Here is a 17858-nt window from a genome sequence, read left to right on the forward strand (position 1 = left end):
TAGAGTAAATAATCTATGTCCTTCGATAATGATATGGGTTGAAGTTGATGGAAAATATGCAAGTTGCGCACTGTGGCATGGCAGAAATGTTAGCAGCCTTCGGAGTCCTAGCTGGGTGCTGCCAACAGACACCGAACGGTGGCAGCAGAGTTTGTAACTTCATTGAAATTTGTTGTTTTGAAATTTAGAACGTGCCATGTCATGTCCGGTGTGCAACCCCCTTCATGCGCACAAATTTGTTTTTACCTTTGTTCTACTCCAATATAAATGTTTGTAGCTAGATCATTATTAGCAGCTGTTTTCAGAATGTCCCGACCTCCTTTACATTAATTGCAAATGTATCAAACACATTATACCTCTTGACTGTAAACAGCCTTCACCAAAGGAATGTTTTCCACAAGCGCCGAGATTAATGAGCTGAGCTACCTTGAATCATTATACTACACAGCACCACAGCAAATGAACATTTCATCTGCGGCTGATGATTTTACACTGTTTCATGCCACCATATCAATATCCACATCTTCATTAGTCTGCCTGCATTTATTTTTGTCATATGTCTACATGAGAGATTGCCGGTGATGTCCTATGTAAATGAGAAGCTCATTTATACACATGCTTGTTTTTCAAGGACAACTGCTTTGGAGAAGTTTCATAGATGTTTCTTCTGGAGAAGCAGCCTGTCCATGATAATGATGTTGTGGTTGAAGACATAAATACTGTATATGACATATGCTACATTTACAGCATTTCATCCATCACTTTAAATCATTTACAGTACATTGCATGATGGGTCTATTTTTAAGCCTATTTAAAATAAAAGCAGTATGTGTGGTTTGATCATAGAATGAGGTCACTGGCTTCAAAAATATATAAACTAAAGGCTGTTCACCTCAAATTTCATAGCTGGCATAAAATGTTTCATACTGTAGATTTAAAATGTTTTTTTGTTGTTTTTATGATGTGTTTGAATCACTTAAAACCTATTGTAGTTTTGTCCTTTTCATACATAAACTGGTTTTGTTTGAGGACCCATATTTTACTTTGGACATCAAATTGTGACCCGAGAGAGCACCATAAAATTGTGTATTGTACATCAGTTAACAGAAATGCCCATAAATTGCATACACCCAAGAATGTCCAAAATTATTACCATGACATTTAAAAACATGGGAAATTGAGTATTTTGTAAATGCATTAACACCAGTAGAAGTGTGATTCTCCACCCTAAAACATGGAACAAACATTGGGCTATATATTGTATTAGTATAAGCCATATTACCAAGTGACACAAAATACTGTAGAGATTTTTGACATCAACAACAAAACATGTAAGTGTTTTATCATCCTTTTAAAAGGCAGATAAGCCTATTTATTTTTGCCATTTTAACTAGACACAGATACAGTATAGTAACTTGCTATATTTTGCATTTAGCATCATATTTTTTTACTGCTGTCCTAAACCCTGTCAAAACAGACTTGCGACCCACCAGTTTAGAAACACTTTGCCTGACATTTAAATCAAATTGTTTTCCAAAGCAACCATCCATCCTCATCTGTTAAGGCATAATCCTGAGGGTTAACCTACTTGCACAATAGTATACAGCTGTCAGCTAAAACACACAGACAATAAAGAAGTGTCCCTCTGACTGTTTAATATTACCTCTGACTGTTTAGTAATCCCCCGTATCACTCCCAGAGCCATGGCAGCAGCGTTGTAGGGTTTCTCAGTAATAACAGATCTCTCTGTGAAACTGACAAAGTCCTCCATGTATAGCATGCTGGGTTTCCTGCAGAGCCCTAATAGGATCACATTTCTCTATGGTTAAAGAAGATACCCTTTGGTTTTTAACCATGAGCTTTCTGTGCCTGGCTTGCTAATGGTTGTTGCTATGAAATTGTGAGCAGAGCCCATCGTTACGGTTGTATGGTAGTTGTATTCTGTTTGGTGTAATACTGATACCAATAATCGTACAGTATTTTTTATATTTGTAACAAGTTGTTGGAAAAATATACTCACATTGTAGAGATAGTTCACCCAAAAAGGAAAATTGTGTCATCACCATTTGCTTATGCTTATGTTGTTGATTCATTAAATGGAAAACAGAGGAGCATTCTTCAAAATGGATCTGCACGTTGTCGACTGATGAAATAAAGTCACAATGGTTTGGAATGACATGATGGTGTTGTATTGACAACAGAATAAAAGTTTTGGGGTGAATTAACTGAAAAAGCACTCAGTTACTCTTTTTCAACCAAACTGGTGCTGGGTCCTGTGCTGGAGTCGTGCTCAGCCAGGCAAACTGTGAAAGACTCTCAGAGCTGGAAAGCATTTCCACTGATATGAACAATGGCGTAACTCAGTGGCGGATTTAGGCATGGGAGACATGGGCTGTCGCCCAGGGTGGCATCTAGCAGGGGGTGGGGGGCTGCACGAGGCAGCGGCTAAACCTTTTGCACAGTACTGTATATAGCCACATATGAACTTATAAATTAATACTATATAATAGTATTTAAGTGCAAATACATATTCAATGAATACATATTTAACTTCCGCTGTTATTGGTGAAAATTATTTTAAAATGTATGACATTTTTGTAGTATTTTGAAATATATTTTGTGACTTTTTATAGTATCAGTAAAAACCAAATATGAATATATTTATAATATGTATTTTACATAATAGAATTCTTTGTAGGGTTATTGGTTTCAATACCAGAAGGTTTAAGGAACCTGTTCGGAGCCCAGAACCTCCTTTTCTGTAGTAAAAATGCCCCTAACGGTTCCAATATGGCCACTGGCTCCGACATGGCACACTGCTGATAGAAACTAGATATGTTTGATTAGCAGGCTTGAAAATGGCATTCTTAATCCATACTTGGATGGAAGAAAAAGAAAACAATGCATAATCTGCTAGTTCAAAAACACAACTCCTGATAAGATTGACTGCCAGATAAATAGACTTTAATGGCTTTTGTGTGTGTTTGTGTGGTCCAAAATTAGTGCATGCATATCAGTGTAGAGATGATTTAGCTTTGATCTGGGCTGTGCCTGGATTTGTTACTGGCTTGCTTAATGCAATAAATCAGAGAGGCAATGACTGCCTCTTATTAAACATGATTAAATGATCCAGTGGGTTGAGTCTGCGTGTGCCCGCGGAGCTTTCAGAATCAATAACAACCCTGTAAAGCTTCTTTTGAGTGGAAAACAAAGTCCTACAAATCCTAATTGCCTGTGGGATTAAACTAATTGAGGGGACTGCAGTAATGACTCTGTTCTGCCGTGCTCACTTTGGCAACCATTTCTGTGAGATCAATCAAATGAGATATACTGTATATCAGGTCCTGCCAATGTGTAGCTGTGTGTGGAAAGCATAACATGTACAGGTGACATTTATTAGGGAACAAGCATGAAGTCAAATTCATTGTTTTGTTTTGTTTTTTCAGCTGTGATGAGATTGCTGTGCTTCTAGTCAGTAAATTCAATTAAATGTAGGATCCTTTTATATGTGGACATTATGGGGCAGATCCAGAGATAGTGTCATAAAAATGCTGTTTTGGCCATGACAGTTAAAAATGAGTCGTTTTCAAAATTGCATTGCTGCATTTCTCTTGACATACAACATTGGCTTTCAATCAAATAAATATAATGATGTGGGGGAAAACAAGTTAGGTCTTTGATGTAGTATTTGTTGCAAACATGTAGAGACACCATTGTTACCTCTCGAAAATGACTTGCAAAAGAATTAGCAAAAGTGCTTTATTTGCAACCTGATCTTATAGAATGAATGTTGCGCTATATACATTTTTGCAAACTGCCTTGTATGTAATGTATTTTACGTTTCGCTGCTGAAAGTTTCCTGGTGAAACAAACACTAGAGGCGCTTCAACAACTGTGGAGTTTAATCATTGTCATTCAATGAGTACAGTTTCTGATTTTGATTTTATTAAACCTTATTTTTCGCTCAATTACTCACTCCCTGCTATGTTATGATATCAAGACACTTTTACTTTAAGGCATGGTTTAAAAAACAAAACATTATAACACCTGTATTATAGACCGACCTACATATACACACTTATCCCTACATCATTAGATTACTTGGTAGCTCAAGTGTTGAAGTGTTGGACTTTGAGCTTGATGGTCATGGTTCAAGTCCAGCCAAAGACACGGAAGTGAAAATGGCATAGAAGCGAGACACCAGCTTGGATGCTTCAGTGTATGTGTTTTCTTTCTTTATATATATATATATACATACAGACAACATGGCCCGAATATTATCAGTTGGCTTTCCAGTGTTTTTGGATGTAGCATTTGCAGTCAAATCATGAGACGTATCTTCTCAGCAAGTGCTAATTACCACTGTGTAGACTCATTGTAAGTACTGTATTTTCCCAAATCAGTCGGCAGAAAGATTGAGAAAGAAATCTTTGTATAGACTATTATTTCTTTAGATTGGGTCATTTAAATAAAACTAAATAATATTGAATTGACAAATTGAAAATGAAGAAAAAACTAAATTAAAATTTGTAACATAATAACCTTGGTTGTAATGACTAATGCAGCTTTCACTTTCTTTAGTCTATGTTTGAGTGGAGGGAAAAGCAACAAATAATTGAAATGTCAACAGAATGCAATAAGAACTGTGTTGAAGGACAGTTTTGTCTTCATATGCCTTGTGCATATGCTTTCATTCTGAAACCACTTTTAAGTTTGTTCAGTAGGATACTAATTATAAAATATGTATCAGGTTGATGCATATGAGACCGCTTCAGCACTGGCTTCAGACTCGAGTCCCGAGATGGGCACGGCGCCACGGCACATACCGTGTGACCCTCACCCCTTCCTGCCATCACTTATTCAGCCCTTGGACAGACCTCTGTTTTCTACTGGTAGGAGTCCCCCTACAGCAGGTGTTCTGATGCGACATAGTTACTATGGACGCCTCCCAGTCGGGCTGGAGCACCGTGTGCAATGGGCACCTGGCTCCTGGCTCCTGGATGGGGCCCTGACTGGGTTGTCACATCAACTGCCTAGAATTTCTGGCTGTATTTCTTGCCCTGTGCAGATTTCTGCACGTGTTGATTCACTCAGACCACACAGCGACACTAGCGTATATAAATCACCAGGGTGGCGTTCGCTCTCATAGCATGTCGTAACTCGCCCGCCAACTCCTCCTTTGGAGTTAGCAGTGGCACAGAGGTGCGCAGTCAGGTCAGTGCTCTCATTCCTGCAGGAGAGGCTGGAGGGGTGGCTGTCCCCCTCCACCTTGAAGGTTTATGTAGCCACCATAGCTGCTCACCACAATGGTAAGTTATGTTAAATTAATGGTAAGTTGTTTGGGAAGCACAACCTGATCATCAGGTTCCTTAGAGGCGCCCGGAGGCTGAACCCTCCTAGGCCATGCCTGTTCCACTCATTGGATCTCTCCGTTGTCCTCTCGGGCCTTCAGAGAGCCCCATTTGAGCCGCTAGAATCAGTTGAACTAAAGGCCCTCTCCTTGAAGACAGCCCTCCTGATTGCGCTCACTTCCATCAAGAGGCTTGGAGACCTGCAAGTGCTCTCTGTCAGCGACACTTGTCTGGAGTTCGGTCCGGTAGACTCTCACGTCATCCTGAGACCCTGCCTACATGCCCAAGGTTTCTACGACCCCTTTCAGGGATCAGGAAGTGAACCTGCAAGTGCTGCCCCAGGAGAAGGCAGACCCAGCCTTAGTGTTGCTGTGTCCGTTGCATGCTTTGCACACCTATTTGGATCGCACGCAGAGCTTTAGACACATAGCTAAAGAGCAGCTCTTTGTCTGCTTTGGTGGACAGCGGATAACACGTAGGTTAACACGTAGAATTCGGAAATACGTAGACAACAGCTGGCCAGCTGTATCACTTGCACATAGCACCTTTCCCCTCCCCTGAGGTGAAGATGTGCGCTCTACTCCCCCAGTCGAGCCCACAAGCCATGGACCTGGGTGTACTTCCTCCCTAGCCATCTGGCACCGAACTCAGCGGAGGAAGTTCGCAACCAGACCCACCGCAGGCACCGACTTGCCTGCGAGTTGGAATATGTGCTACACAGGTTCTGATTATTCCAGTATCTCCTGTTATGTATTTTCCGCAGGTTCCCCATGTCGGCGGACCCGCGTCTCCCTTGGGCAGAGCTCCCTCTGCCCCCCGGTCACTGTGTTTTTTTAGAGCTTCACCCCCTTCGAGGCAGGACCTACCACCGTGCCACTTCCATGTGTGGCTGGTAAGCCTATGTGATATATTTGCCACATGTTAACCTCCCCTGTGGGGCAGGATGTGGTCTCCGCAGGGGTTTTTTACCCCTGAAAAGATAGTATGGGAAAAGAACACCTTCCCCGATGCATGTTATAGGGCCTCATGTATTCAGATACAAGACAAAAGGCAGGCCTAACACAGTCGTAAAGCCTGACTGAGGCCCACAAAAACAAAGTCATAAATCTTACTGATAAAAACCGCGCCAAAATCAAACAAAGGGAGTACAAAACAGACTACAGCTCTCACTTTACAACTCTGTAAAATTCCAAAGGATTGAACTCTCAACTCCTATTGGATAAGGCACTCAAAAGAATGCACCTCAACTATGATGTCATCAGGAGTAGAAATACCGTGAAAATCGTTCCGTACCTCGCTTCCAGTGACTTCGCCCGCCGTGCACAGACGCAGTCCCACTGCTCTCAGGTGTTGCCTCGTTGCAAAAGGAAGTAACGTGCAACTTGAAACTGCGGCAATACAATCTCCATCTCGCTGGACGAGTTGAGATCACATTGTGTTCCACCGAACACTTTAACGGATCTGAAGGAAACCGCCGAGCAATACGCACCTTCATCCGCCCACATTCGCGGCCATACTCTCTGGCCATACATCCGCCATTTTGTGCGTGTCACTCCTCTCACACACACATACACACACTCACACACACACACACATACTGTCCTCTCATATGTTATAGGCTTATTTTGGTTACTATATCTAATCATCTCACTGTTTAGTTTGTCGTTGAATGACGGAAGTTTATTGACTGCATTGTATTGATTATTGATTGATATTATATTTTCAATAAACGTTGTTATAATTAGAAGAGAAGTATATTGGTTTGTTTTGCATACACATGTGTCAAAGGCTGGCAGGGGATGCCAGTGCTCGAATTCACCCCTTCGTTGTTCCCTTTTTATTCTTGATGATCTACGGACATCAATCTTCCTAAGAGAACAATCTAACGTTGAGACTGTTATACGGTCTGGTTATTAGTCCCTGATTCCAGGGTGGTGCCCCGTCTACATTAATCCTAATTAATATTCTATTAATTTTAATAATTAATTATTATCTTTGATAATAATTCATATTCTGTTAAATTTGATGATTGTTGATTTTGATTTAAAGGATTTAAAATGCTAACATTGATTCAAATCAATGTTCTATTGATTTTAAAAAATAATGATTATCTATGATAATTATTATTTATTGCTAATAACCAAACCCGCTCCTAAACTGTGAGCCCTACAATGTTATAGCATTAGATGGCCCCAGCTGCATCTAACACTCTATGGATAGAAAACAATAGAGAGAGAAACTCAGGCTAGTTACGTCGATCCCTCCCTCAGGGATGTGGGGAACTACATGACATCTCTTGTGGCATTGGGGGAGATTACGTGCAGTCTGATGAACCTGCTATTTTCGAACGCAGCAGCTTGCTTGCACCTGCATAAGCAGTCCACGTAACACATTCAGTGGGGTGGCATTTTTAGATAGGGACCCCTAGTGTCACTACATTGACACAACATCGACTGAATTACAGAAGGGGAAATATCTCATTCACTGATGGTGGAAACAAGACGTTGTGTCCCTCTTGCCACAACACTGTACTAAGCCGTGAACAGACTCACGCTTCCCTCCTTTTATACCCGTATGTCCAGGGTAGGGGCATGCAAATTCTGTTCGCCATTTCTCATTGGCCTTTTCTCAAAGATAAGAGGTAACTGAGGCTCTCAAGAGAGACCCCTAGTGTCACTACATTGACACATCGCCTCGTTCCCATCAGGGAACGGAGGTTATGAAAGTAACCGAGACGTTTTGCAAAAATGTTGCAATTGTTCACTTTTCATGAAACAAGGCTGTTTATTTGTAAGGAATTACAGGTATATAATTGGAAATGAGTTATGTGAAGGAATCTATCTTTTATAATTATAGCGTAGTACAGTTTTTTCTTGGTGATCCAAGGAACGATTTTTACATATTTTACAAATACTGTATTAGCTAAGTAAGTCAAGTTTGTCCATTATGAAACAAACAGAGTAGCTAAAATTCTCACTGGTTGCTGAACATTCCCCTTGACTCCTATTGGTCAAAAACTGATAGTCCCTCCTTAGATTCATACCAATGTTGGAGTGTTTACACTTGGAGAAATCAACCTATGAATGGCTTACTTCTAGTTATTTCTGCTTATTATCGAGGGATCTGATGTAGTTTTTAATGTATATATTTATGGAACAAATACACATTTCACCTTTAAGCATTTGTGCAAACCTGTGCTAATATAATGTAATCCATTTAGCTTTAGTCGTTTAATTGGTTTCTAATTATTTTATTTATTTAGCTAGTTAGTTTAATTTCTTGGCTCAGTCAATGCCCTACCTGTGAGACACATTGCTGATTAAACCTTGATTGCAGGTGAGGACTGCTATGCATTATTAATGAAGTCAGGATAATTGTCAGATTTTATGACATTGGAGAGGTAGAAATTGGTTTCTTGGTCAGTTTGAGGAATGATGAGAATTTGCCCACATTGCTGGTGCTGATGGCCCTGCATTTATCACGGGCGCCCTGCACTCCTGGCCTGTGACAGAGCTAATGATAGTCATTTTGTAGCGTGACCGTGCACTGAAAAGCATTTCTAGTGGCATAAAATATCAGAAAATTTGAGTCCTACACTTTCCACACTTCATTCCAATTAGCTGTTGTCTACCATTTAAATAGATGTGTAGAATAATTTAGAATAAGGCGTGCATTATTTGCTGGATGAAAAAATTATAATCATCTGTTTCAGGTAAATTTCATACAGTAGATGCATGTTTTCCATGTGGCTTAATAATAAAGCAAATAGTTACTTTGTCCATATTAGAGCTGGCAGAAGGTTGTTAAAAGGCCATTTCCAAACAGCAGGATAGAAAACAGTGGCTTATAGAGCCTAGAGAGCTAACTACCTGGGCTACATTCTTAAGGGCCATTGTGCTGGACGGACATCTTTGACTGGTGCACCACATCTTGCTTTTTTTCAGATACATTTTAAAGAAGTAGAGTAAATTTAAAACAAACCTCAACCTTTAAAAACAATCTCAGAACACCAGCGTTCTGTTCTATCCTTTGCGCTGTATCTTGCAAAAATGTGTTTAATCTGAACGTCCCCATAGGCATCTTATGTGCACTCCTGATGTAAAGGTTGTTCCAAAAGTTGGAAACAAAATGATGCTGCCTAAGATGGCTAGCTGCATTTATCCTCCATGGGTAAAGCAAGCCCAGAGCAAATTTTCACCCTAGATTGTGGACAGGGACAAGGAAATGTTGATTATAAATATATCCATATGGTTTCATCGAATACAAATTTTCATCCGTTGTGTTTTGTGCTATGCATTTTGTTGTGCTTATTAGACATTTAAAATGTGTGGCAGGGCGGAGGGTGGGGCGGGGTCGTGATTCCAAGCACCTGTTCTTCCTAAGTTCTTCATTAAAATATTATTTATATTATCAAGCCAGTTCTCACCTCCTCCTTTCCCTTATACCTTTTACACTGGTGCCAAATCCAGGGAAAGGAGGCAGCGAGAACCAGCTTGATAATATAAATAATATTTTAAAGAAGAACTGAACCAAAAGACACAAACACACACACACTGGCGTTGGCCAGCTGCCTATAAATCTCTCTCTCTCTCTCTCCCACTGCAGTCTCCAGTCAGACTTTATCCCTCTCTGAGGCTTGATTAGCCTGATTAGGGCCTGGTTTGTGGAATCACGACCCGCCCCGGCCCTCTGCCCTGACACATTATTTTAGTGGCATGTTATTATCCAGGATAGTCAAATTTCTTTGGGTACGCCTAATCAAGGCATACCCAAAGTAAATTTAAAGCTGTTCTTTAACTTTTTGGAGTACATGGATGATTTTGGTCACTTTTGAAAGGTGACACTCTGAAGTGTTTTCCCCAGCAGTCAGAATTAATGTAAGTGTTACTGATATTGAGTAAAAGAAGTTTGAACACAATGAAATAGAAGTTTGTTTTTCCACTTGAATAATTTTTTTCATACAGATGCCTGCAGATGACTATAACTTGTAGCTTGGAATCACAGCATGAAGCCTTACCTTGTCCAAGTTCAAATTTCATAACAATACCACAAAAATAAAAACTGTACACTTGTTTTTCTAAGGGTACACCCAGGTGTTTTACAAAAGTGCCTTTTGGATACTCCAAAAGGACCCTTAGTAACCATGGCCATATACCTAGGATAAAAAATGCTACTACTTTTGAACGCTTCAATGTACAGTCATAATTTTGGGCTCTAATGAAATATGACACTTAGAGCTATCATATGCCATATCCAGACCCAGTATTAGTTTTGCTGACACAGAGTAACTGAAGCATAAACACATTAGAGTGCCTTTTCCCTTCTTGAAACTAAACATTGTGCACATAAAAGAGTCAAAACTAGTGCTATGGTGGAAAATGTGTTTATATAAAAAATACACATCAAACTATTTACATACATTTTAACACAAAGTATTTACAACGCTAGACAAAACTTTTCCATCTTTTCTGTATTCTACCTTTTTACAGCTTGCTTCCTCACATCTCAGCAATTTACACAATGAAACAAAGAAACACACACACACCTCCCCCAAAGGTCAGCAGTGAAAACAAGACACACACACAAACACAACTTATATTCTTATATTCAACGTGTATATATCGTTTTTCTTTTCGAGTACGTAAATATGTAATTGTATATGTATATTTACTGTAAATACTGTATACTTTTGCAAAAACATCTTTTGGTAAAACATATATATATAATGCCAATAGAGCTAGATCTGAAAGAAACAACGAACTAAAACCTCACCCATGCACAAACAATTATAAACAACTCACGCAAATTACAAAATGTGTATTCATTATTCAAACTAAATCTTATTTATGTGGAATATACAGTAATATATGTTATAAAATACAAGAAAACACTTACTTGTCCAGAACAATTTCTCCTCCCTCCATAAAATGTCCTCTTCTTCGGAATCAACATATGACAAATCATCCGTATTTTGTTCAGAAATTTAATCTCCAGACTCATCGCTTTCACACTGAATGCATTCTTCTATCACATCCTGGAGTGAAAATGTTGTTTTGCTGGTCCGTTTTGCCATATTTCAATCTCCAAAAGTGTAAACAGTTCCAAAATTACACTATTCAGCTTTTACGCACAGACGCACAAATCACCTCGTGCTAGCAAGTAAACATTACGCACACACTTTTTAGAAACATTCTTGAAACTTCCCACTAAAGCATCATATCATTGTTTTCATAATTTCATTGGCTATACGATGCACCAGTCATCCTCACACTCGGCTGTAACTGGCTTGATCTTTACACAAAGGAATGGGGGAAGACACTTACATTCGACACAGACTGTGGTTGGCTATTGAAGGCTATGGACAGGACATGGAAGCTCCTGTTGGGTCAAATGTGGTGTCAATCGAAAGGTCAGAATGCAGCATCCATTTTGATACTGGATATAGGAAATGTTTACATCTGAATTGAAGTTATGACAGAGAATATGTGAAAGATTAGGCACAGCTGCCGGATATTTATTGATGTAATAATGTGATTTGGACTAAAAATGTTACTTGATTTGATCGTTTGGACATTTGACAATGTAACAACACCGTTTTTGGTCAGGAAGTTATGGATCAGTGGACTACTATGAGGCTTCATAGGTGAGTTGCCTAAATTTTGTTATTGTTTGTTTATATGTTGGTGGTCTGACAAAGATATAGATTGTACCTGCTGTTGTGATTGTATCTTAAAATGGTGTATATCAATAGAAAATCAAGAAATGTAGCTTTCCAAAGATATGCAGCATGTGTACCAATGTACACACAACAGTTGTGTACATCACATAGTTGTTTTGTAACATTTACAGGCCCGCACGCGGCTGTTAAAATGAGATCTATTTAAAGAGTCTTAAAGGTTTCATGAGCAATTTCAGTCGTTTTGCTAATTTCACCATTTTGCTCATTTCAACCACACTCCCTCTCCAAAACCCTGTCCTCAAAAACATGTTAGCCGACTCAATGTCTGCACATTTGAATGTGTAATATGATTCACATTCTGATTTGTTTGTTTTATGGCAAAGGTGCATGCTGCTCCCCTGACTATGTTTTGCTGTTTAAAGAGCCTAGAACTGTCAGAGTGACAGGTGTGATTTCTCAGAACATCATTATAGTGATATCTGTCAGGTACTAAGTATATTTTATGTGAGTGATCCATCACTCCAGAGAATCTATTTTAACTACTCTAGAGTCCATTGATGGTGGAATTCACATCTCTCCAGTCCACACTTGGGCTGGTTTGTGGCTGCACAGCTAGTGAATAGTTGTTGAATTTGCTACCGGAGGCTGTTTGGAACTCAATATGTAATGATGAAACCAAAGATTGACATTGTGTCGACTCCTTATGCTTGAGTAGTCAGAATTGATGTGTTGTGATTTGGTGTGGTTCACCACTTCACAGCTGAACTGGTGCTCCCTCTGAGATTTTCCCGTTAGCAATAACAACACCTTCAGTTAACCCTGGGAAGCTCTAACAGGGCAGACATTTGACTAACTGGAAATGTGTTATATTACAGTGTAAAGCAGGGCCATAACTGGGCTCAGGGCTAAAAGCCACAGAAAATGAAAAATGCTCCACCCATTTAAATTATGGGGGCAAAATAACCCCCATAGTGCATTCCTCTGATTTTTTTGTATTATTATTTATTCATTTTTTTCTGTTGTCTGATATTTGATATATGTAATTGTATTTTGTTTTAGACCTTTTTAGTTTTACTAGTTTTTAGTTTACTTTTGGTTTATTGCCCTTTGAGACACTGTTAAGATCCGTTGTTAGTAAATGAGTTCTCTGGTTTCATTACTACACACTATGGAGTTACTACACATTACTACAACTAGATACTGCACAAAAAAGGGCTACTAGAAAACTAGATTATTGATCTGGTCACTGTAATCACCGAATGTAAACACTCCCAAAAAAAAAATTTTAACCCCTAAAAATGGGAAAAAAAAACATTTCATTACTAAATCAATCTGAATACATTAGATTACAACAACAAATATATATATATTTATTTTTTACCTCAAAAAAGGAACTCTTAAGGGTACAAAATAGCCCCTAAATATAAATTCCATAGGGCAAATATTGCTCAACAATAATTCTGACCCTAATGCAACGTCACTGAGGTTTGTAATTTGATGGTTGTGTGCTTAAATTTTCACATGTTACAATAGCAATGGATGGGGCTAGAAAGGCAAAATCCACTAATTAAAAAGGGTGTCCGTTTACTTCAGCTCATGTAGTGTTCTGTACCAGCTGGGTGTGGAGTTTATAGAGGACATATGTATTTATTTCACATCATTCAAATGTAGGTTTTGAGGGCACCTTCTGCGATGTGAAGCAAAAGCACTGTGTTTCTGGTTTAGGAATAAATAATAATAAAATAATAATAATTTAAGGTTAAATAAAATAAACAAACAAAAAAACATTCTGGCTCCTGCACGAATAATTGCATATGCATGTATCTGCCTTGGGGGATTCACTATTACGTGCCTGTTGTAAACAATGTTTTGATTTATTCAGATTTGGCTATTATGTTAGAGCTAGCCAAACTAATCAATACTGTAGGCTTGGTTGATAGTTATGGACAAAAATCTAAACAAAACAAAGACCTAAAAATAAGCTTATTTCCCAGGGGAGATATATTAACTAAGTGTTCATTACATCATTTATTAAATAATTTGAAATGCAAATATTTGAATGCAAGGGAATTGTTTTGTCCAGTTGCACAGAAATAATGTTGATGTTTTAATTATGATCTGTTTAGTTACTTGCTTTAGATACTTTCCTAACCTGAAGAGTGTGTTTTATTTTGAACAATACCAGAGATAGTGTGTGGAGGATATGTTCGACATGGCGACTACAGAAAACTCTCATCTTCAAGTCAAAAAGCTATTCGCATTATTTTGCAAAGTCTTTACCTTGTCTTTGCAACAGTCCTTATTCTACAATGTTATGTTCTAACCTAATATGACCTAAAAATCCTCATTACATCTATGGAAATTCCCCATAAAACAGAGAAACCCAATGTGTGTGTGTGTGTGTGTGTGTGTGTGTGTGTGTGTGTGTGTGTGTGTGTGTGTGTGTGTGTGTGTGTGTGAGCGTGTATTTATCACTTTGTGGGGACCAAATGTCCCCATAAGGATAGTAAAACCCGAAATTTTTGACCTTGTGGGGACATTTTGTCGGTCCCCATGAGGAAAACAGCTTATAAATCATACTAAATTATGTTTTTGAAAATGTAAAAATGCAGAAAGTTTTCTGTGATGGTTAGGTTTAGGGGTAGGGTTAGGTTTAGGGGATAGAATATAAAGTTTGTACAGTATAAAAACAATTATGTCTATGGAAAGTCCCCATAAAACATGGAAACACAACATGTGTGTGTGTGTGTGTGTGTGTGTGTGTGTGTGTGTGTGTGTGTGTGTGTGTGTGTGTGTGTGTGTGTGTGTGTGTGTGTGTGTGTGTGTGTGTGTCCAAATAACTTGGGGCCACTCTTTGTTCTTAAAGCAGATGCGTCAAACAAACAGTTCTGGAGATTCTAAGAAAATATCTGCCAGAGGCCAATACCAAGATGGCGACTAAATGGACTTGGCTTACTCAAAAAGGATTCGGATAAAACTCAGTACTAAACCATCGTACAGTATATGCTGCAAGAACGTAATTTTGGCATAAGTACGTTTACAGTGTTGTACTTTTGACACATGTACAGGGTTGTAGTTTTCCCTGTTTCCAATACAAATTAACACACACAAAACAATATCAGAGAATCTTTCAACAAACTGTAGAGCAAAACATAAAATTTTAATGAGTGCCGACATACAGTAGCAACTCCTCTTTAAATGTTCTATATGTATTGTACGCAATGACATGACAGAGACATCAGTGTCTTAGCCACAGGGTCTGAAAGAGGAATGTGGCAGTTTAGACGTCACATTGATTACACTGGAAGATTCACAGGCCTTCTCTGCTCTCAGCAGCACTCTCATTTCATGTCCTGTTGGTGACCCATTCAAGGAGAAGCAGTATTTGTCCATAAGTATTTGCTTTCTTTGAAAACCCTTGAGGATATATGATATCTAATGTCTTAACTCTGTGTCACATGACAATTGTGTGACAAAAGTAAATGAAGACACTTTACAGTACATTAAAGCACTTTTCAATCACAAATCAAATGTGACCAATGAGCATGTTTTGTGCTTATTCTTTTTTCTTTCATTTCTCTTGCTTTTGAAAACCAAAACATTCTGTGTACTTTTCGGTTATTGTCTCTCAGATGAGAAACATCAATTACAGTGCATGCAACTTGATTGGAGCTTTGATGACATGATGTGCTCTTGGATTGTGTCCTCTGCTTCACTTGAGCTGTTGTGCTTTTTATCTGCTTCCTCTTCTTCTATATAAGTCATTTTACGACTGTTACTGATTGAGCATCTTTTGATTAGGTCTGCCGAAGCAACATCACACACTATAGCATGAGGGGGCAGACCTATTGCAAATGGCCACACAGTGAAATGTGCTTTCTATACAGTATACCACAAAGATTTATATTTCTGAGTAAACTGTTTTACTGGTGAGGTTGTGTTATGTTTTATTAGGTTTGTTTCACTACATGTATAGGCATGATTCATCTATTTTCCTTTGAAAAGTCAAGGTCACTGAAACTATTTTAATTACATTTCAGCCCTGTATTCCATGTTTTCATTGCCAGATCCTGGGGTTTTTGGTCATCTTGTAAGCAATATTTTCTTTCTTCCATTTTGAAAGCAAAAACTTTATTTTTAAAGCAAGAAATAATTTTTTAGTGTTGGTATTTTAAATTTTCATATTTTTTGTTTAATTTACAAAACATTTTATTTAATTAAGAATTGAATTGAATTTTAGTTGTTTTGTTTTGTACTGGGGTACAATGTACCGGTGTACCAGTAGCATTCCTGGCTCACTTTCAGCCTTAAGAGCAGACAAGACCAAAGAAAAAGAATTAACAACTTTGTCTATATGTATATATACAACTGTTATTTCAATACAACACCACTGTGTTGTGACAGTACAGAAGAGTATAGTAGATTGTTGCTTTGAACGAAATGCAACCTGCATCATCAACATTTCCCTTTTGCACTGTATTTTAATTGGCTGTCATCAGTTTTGTGTTTTATGACTTTTGTGAAGCACTTAAGGAAGTAATTAGACACAGTAGTTGCCAAACACTGAAGTGTCTAGATTCAGCCTATTTCACATCAATCATTAATTTCATCCTATTTCACGCAGGATTCACAGGACATGACTGCTTCACGCCGGTTAAGTGCTGCACTTCCAACCCATGTGATACGAAGGGCACCTCCATGTGTGAAGAGCAGGGGAGAGGTTTCAAGTGCCTGTGTCACCATGGCTATATGGGTCGGTTTTGTGAAACTTCCATCAGTTACTGCGTAGCAGGATTGTGTCTTCATGGATCAAATTGCGTGGATCGCCCTCAGGGGTTCACATGTGAATGTTTGCCTGGTAAGGCCCGACTGACTTGACAATGGCCTTTCTAACAGTTTGCCAGTCCTTCTTTCCAGACCTCAACTAATGCTTACATTTAACCCCAACCTGGTTTTCATCTCTGTTTAGGGTTAACAGGGCGATTCTGTGAGGTAAACATTGATGACTGTCTGGATAAGCCCTGTGGTGCGCTCAGTATCTGTAAAGATGGTATCAATGCCTATGACTGTTTCTGTGCGCCTGGGTTTATCGGTAAGTCCACCACAAGCAATTTTCCAGAGCAATTTTTCCTTTGCCCAGTTTTTGAACATTCATTTCCCCTCTGTGCAGCTGCATTTAAAAAGATCTACAGCCTCAAATCTGCCCCTGTATTGTAATATATTATTTGACCATCTGCTTATCAAGAGGAATTTCCTAAACTGCATTACCTTGCCATCACATCTTGGCATCCATTTGAACAAGCAGAGAGGAGTGATAATTTTTTTGCACACCACCTCATTATTAGCTGTGGGTTATTTCATTTGAAGGGACATCAGAGGCCCCTGTATGTCAACAGCGAGCAAATCCTTAATGAAGTGAAACTTTCCCCTTCTTTTCAAGGTGATAACTGTGAGATTGAAGTAAATGAGTGTCTTAGTCAACCCTGTCAGAATGGAGCCTCTTGCTCTGATGAGCTTAGCTCCTTCAGCTGCCTTTGCCCTGCCGGAACCACAGGTACACAGTTCCCTCCCTGCTGTCAGAGTTTCACAGGCTGAATTTGGGAGACAAATTGTCTAAGATGATGTAATGAGTCACAAATGAGAAGGAATAAAGTGATTACTGGGAGTCAGGAGTTTAGTAAGGTTTGACATGCATGAAAGACTATGGCTTAAAGGAGTTGGTCTCACTTTATATTAGGTATCTTTAACTACCATGTTCTAACATTGAATTTCATGCAATACAGATGTCTGTATTGTATCGCATTTGCTTCTACTAAGGTTGAGAGAGG

At 38.8% G+C, this 17858-nt stretch overlaps 1 protein-coding gene across 1 annotated transcript in view; it reads left to right on the top strand.

Moving 5' to 3' along the window:
- Nucleotides 1-17858, top strand: part of eys (eyes shut homolog) — a 313033-nt gene that overhangs the window by 77895 nt on the left and 217280 nt on the right. The window contains exons 12-14 of the mRNA XM_052089876.1: nt 16655-16888; nt 17000-17122; nt 17471-17584. Coding sequence (XP_051945836.1) covers nt 16655-16888; nt 17000-17122; nt 17471-17584 — 471 coding nt within the window. The remainder of the gene's footprint in view (nt 1-16654; nt 16889-16999; nt 17123-17470; nt 17585-17858) is intronic.

Source organism: Xyrauchen texanus, chromosome 24, assembly GCF_025860055.1.
Source record: "Xyrauchen texanus isolate HMW12.3.18 chromosome 24, RBS_HiC_50CHRs, whole genome shotgun sequence".
Classification (NCBI taxonomy): domain Eukaryota; kingdom Metazoa; phylum Chordata; class Actinopteri; order Cypriniformes; family Catostomidae; genus Xyrauchen; species Xyrauchen texanus.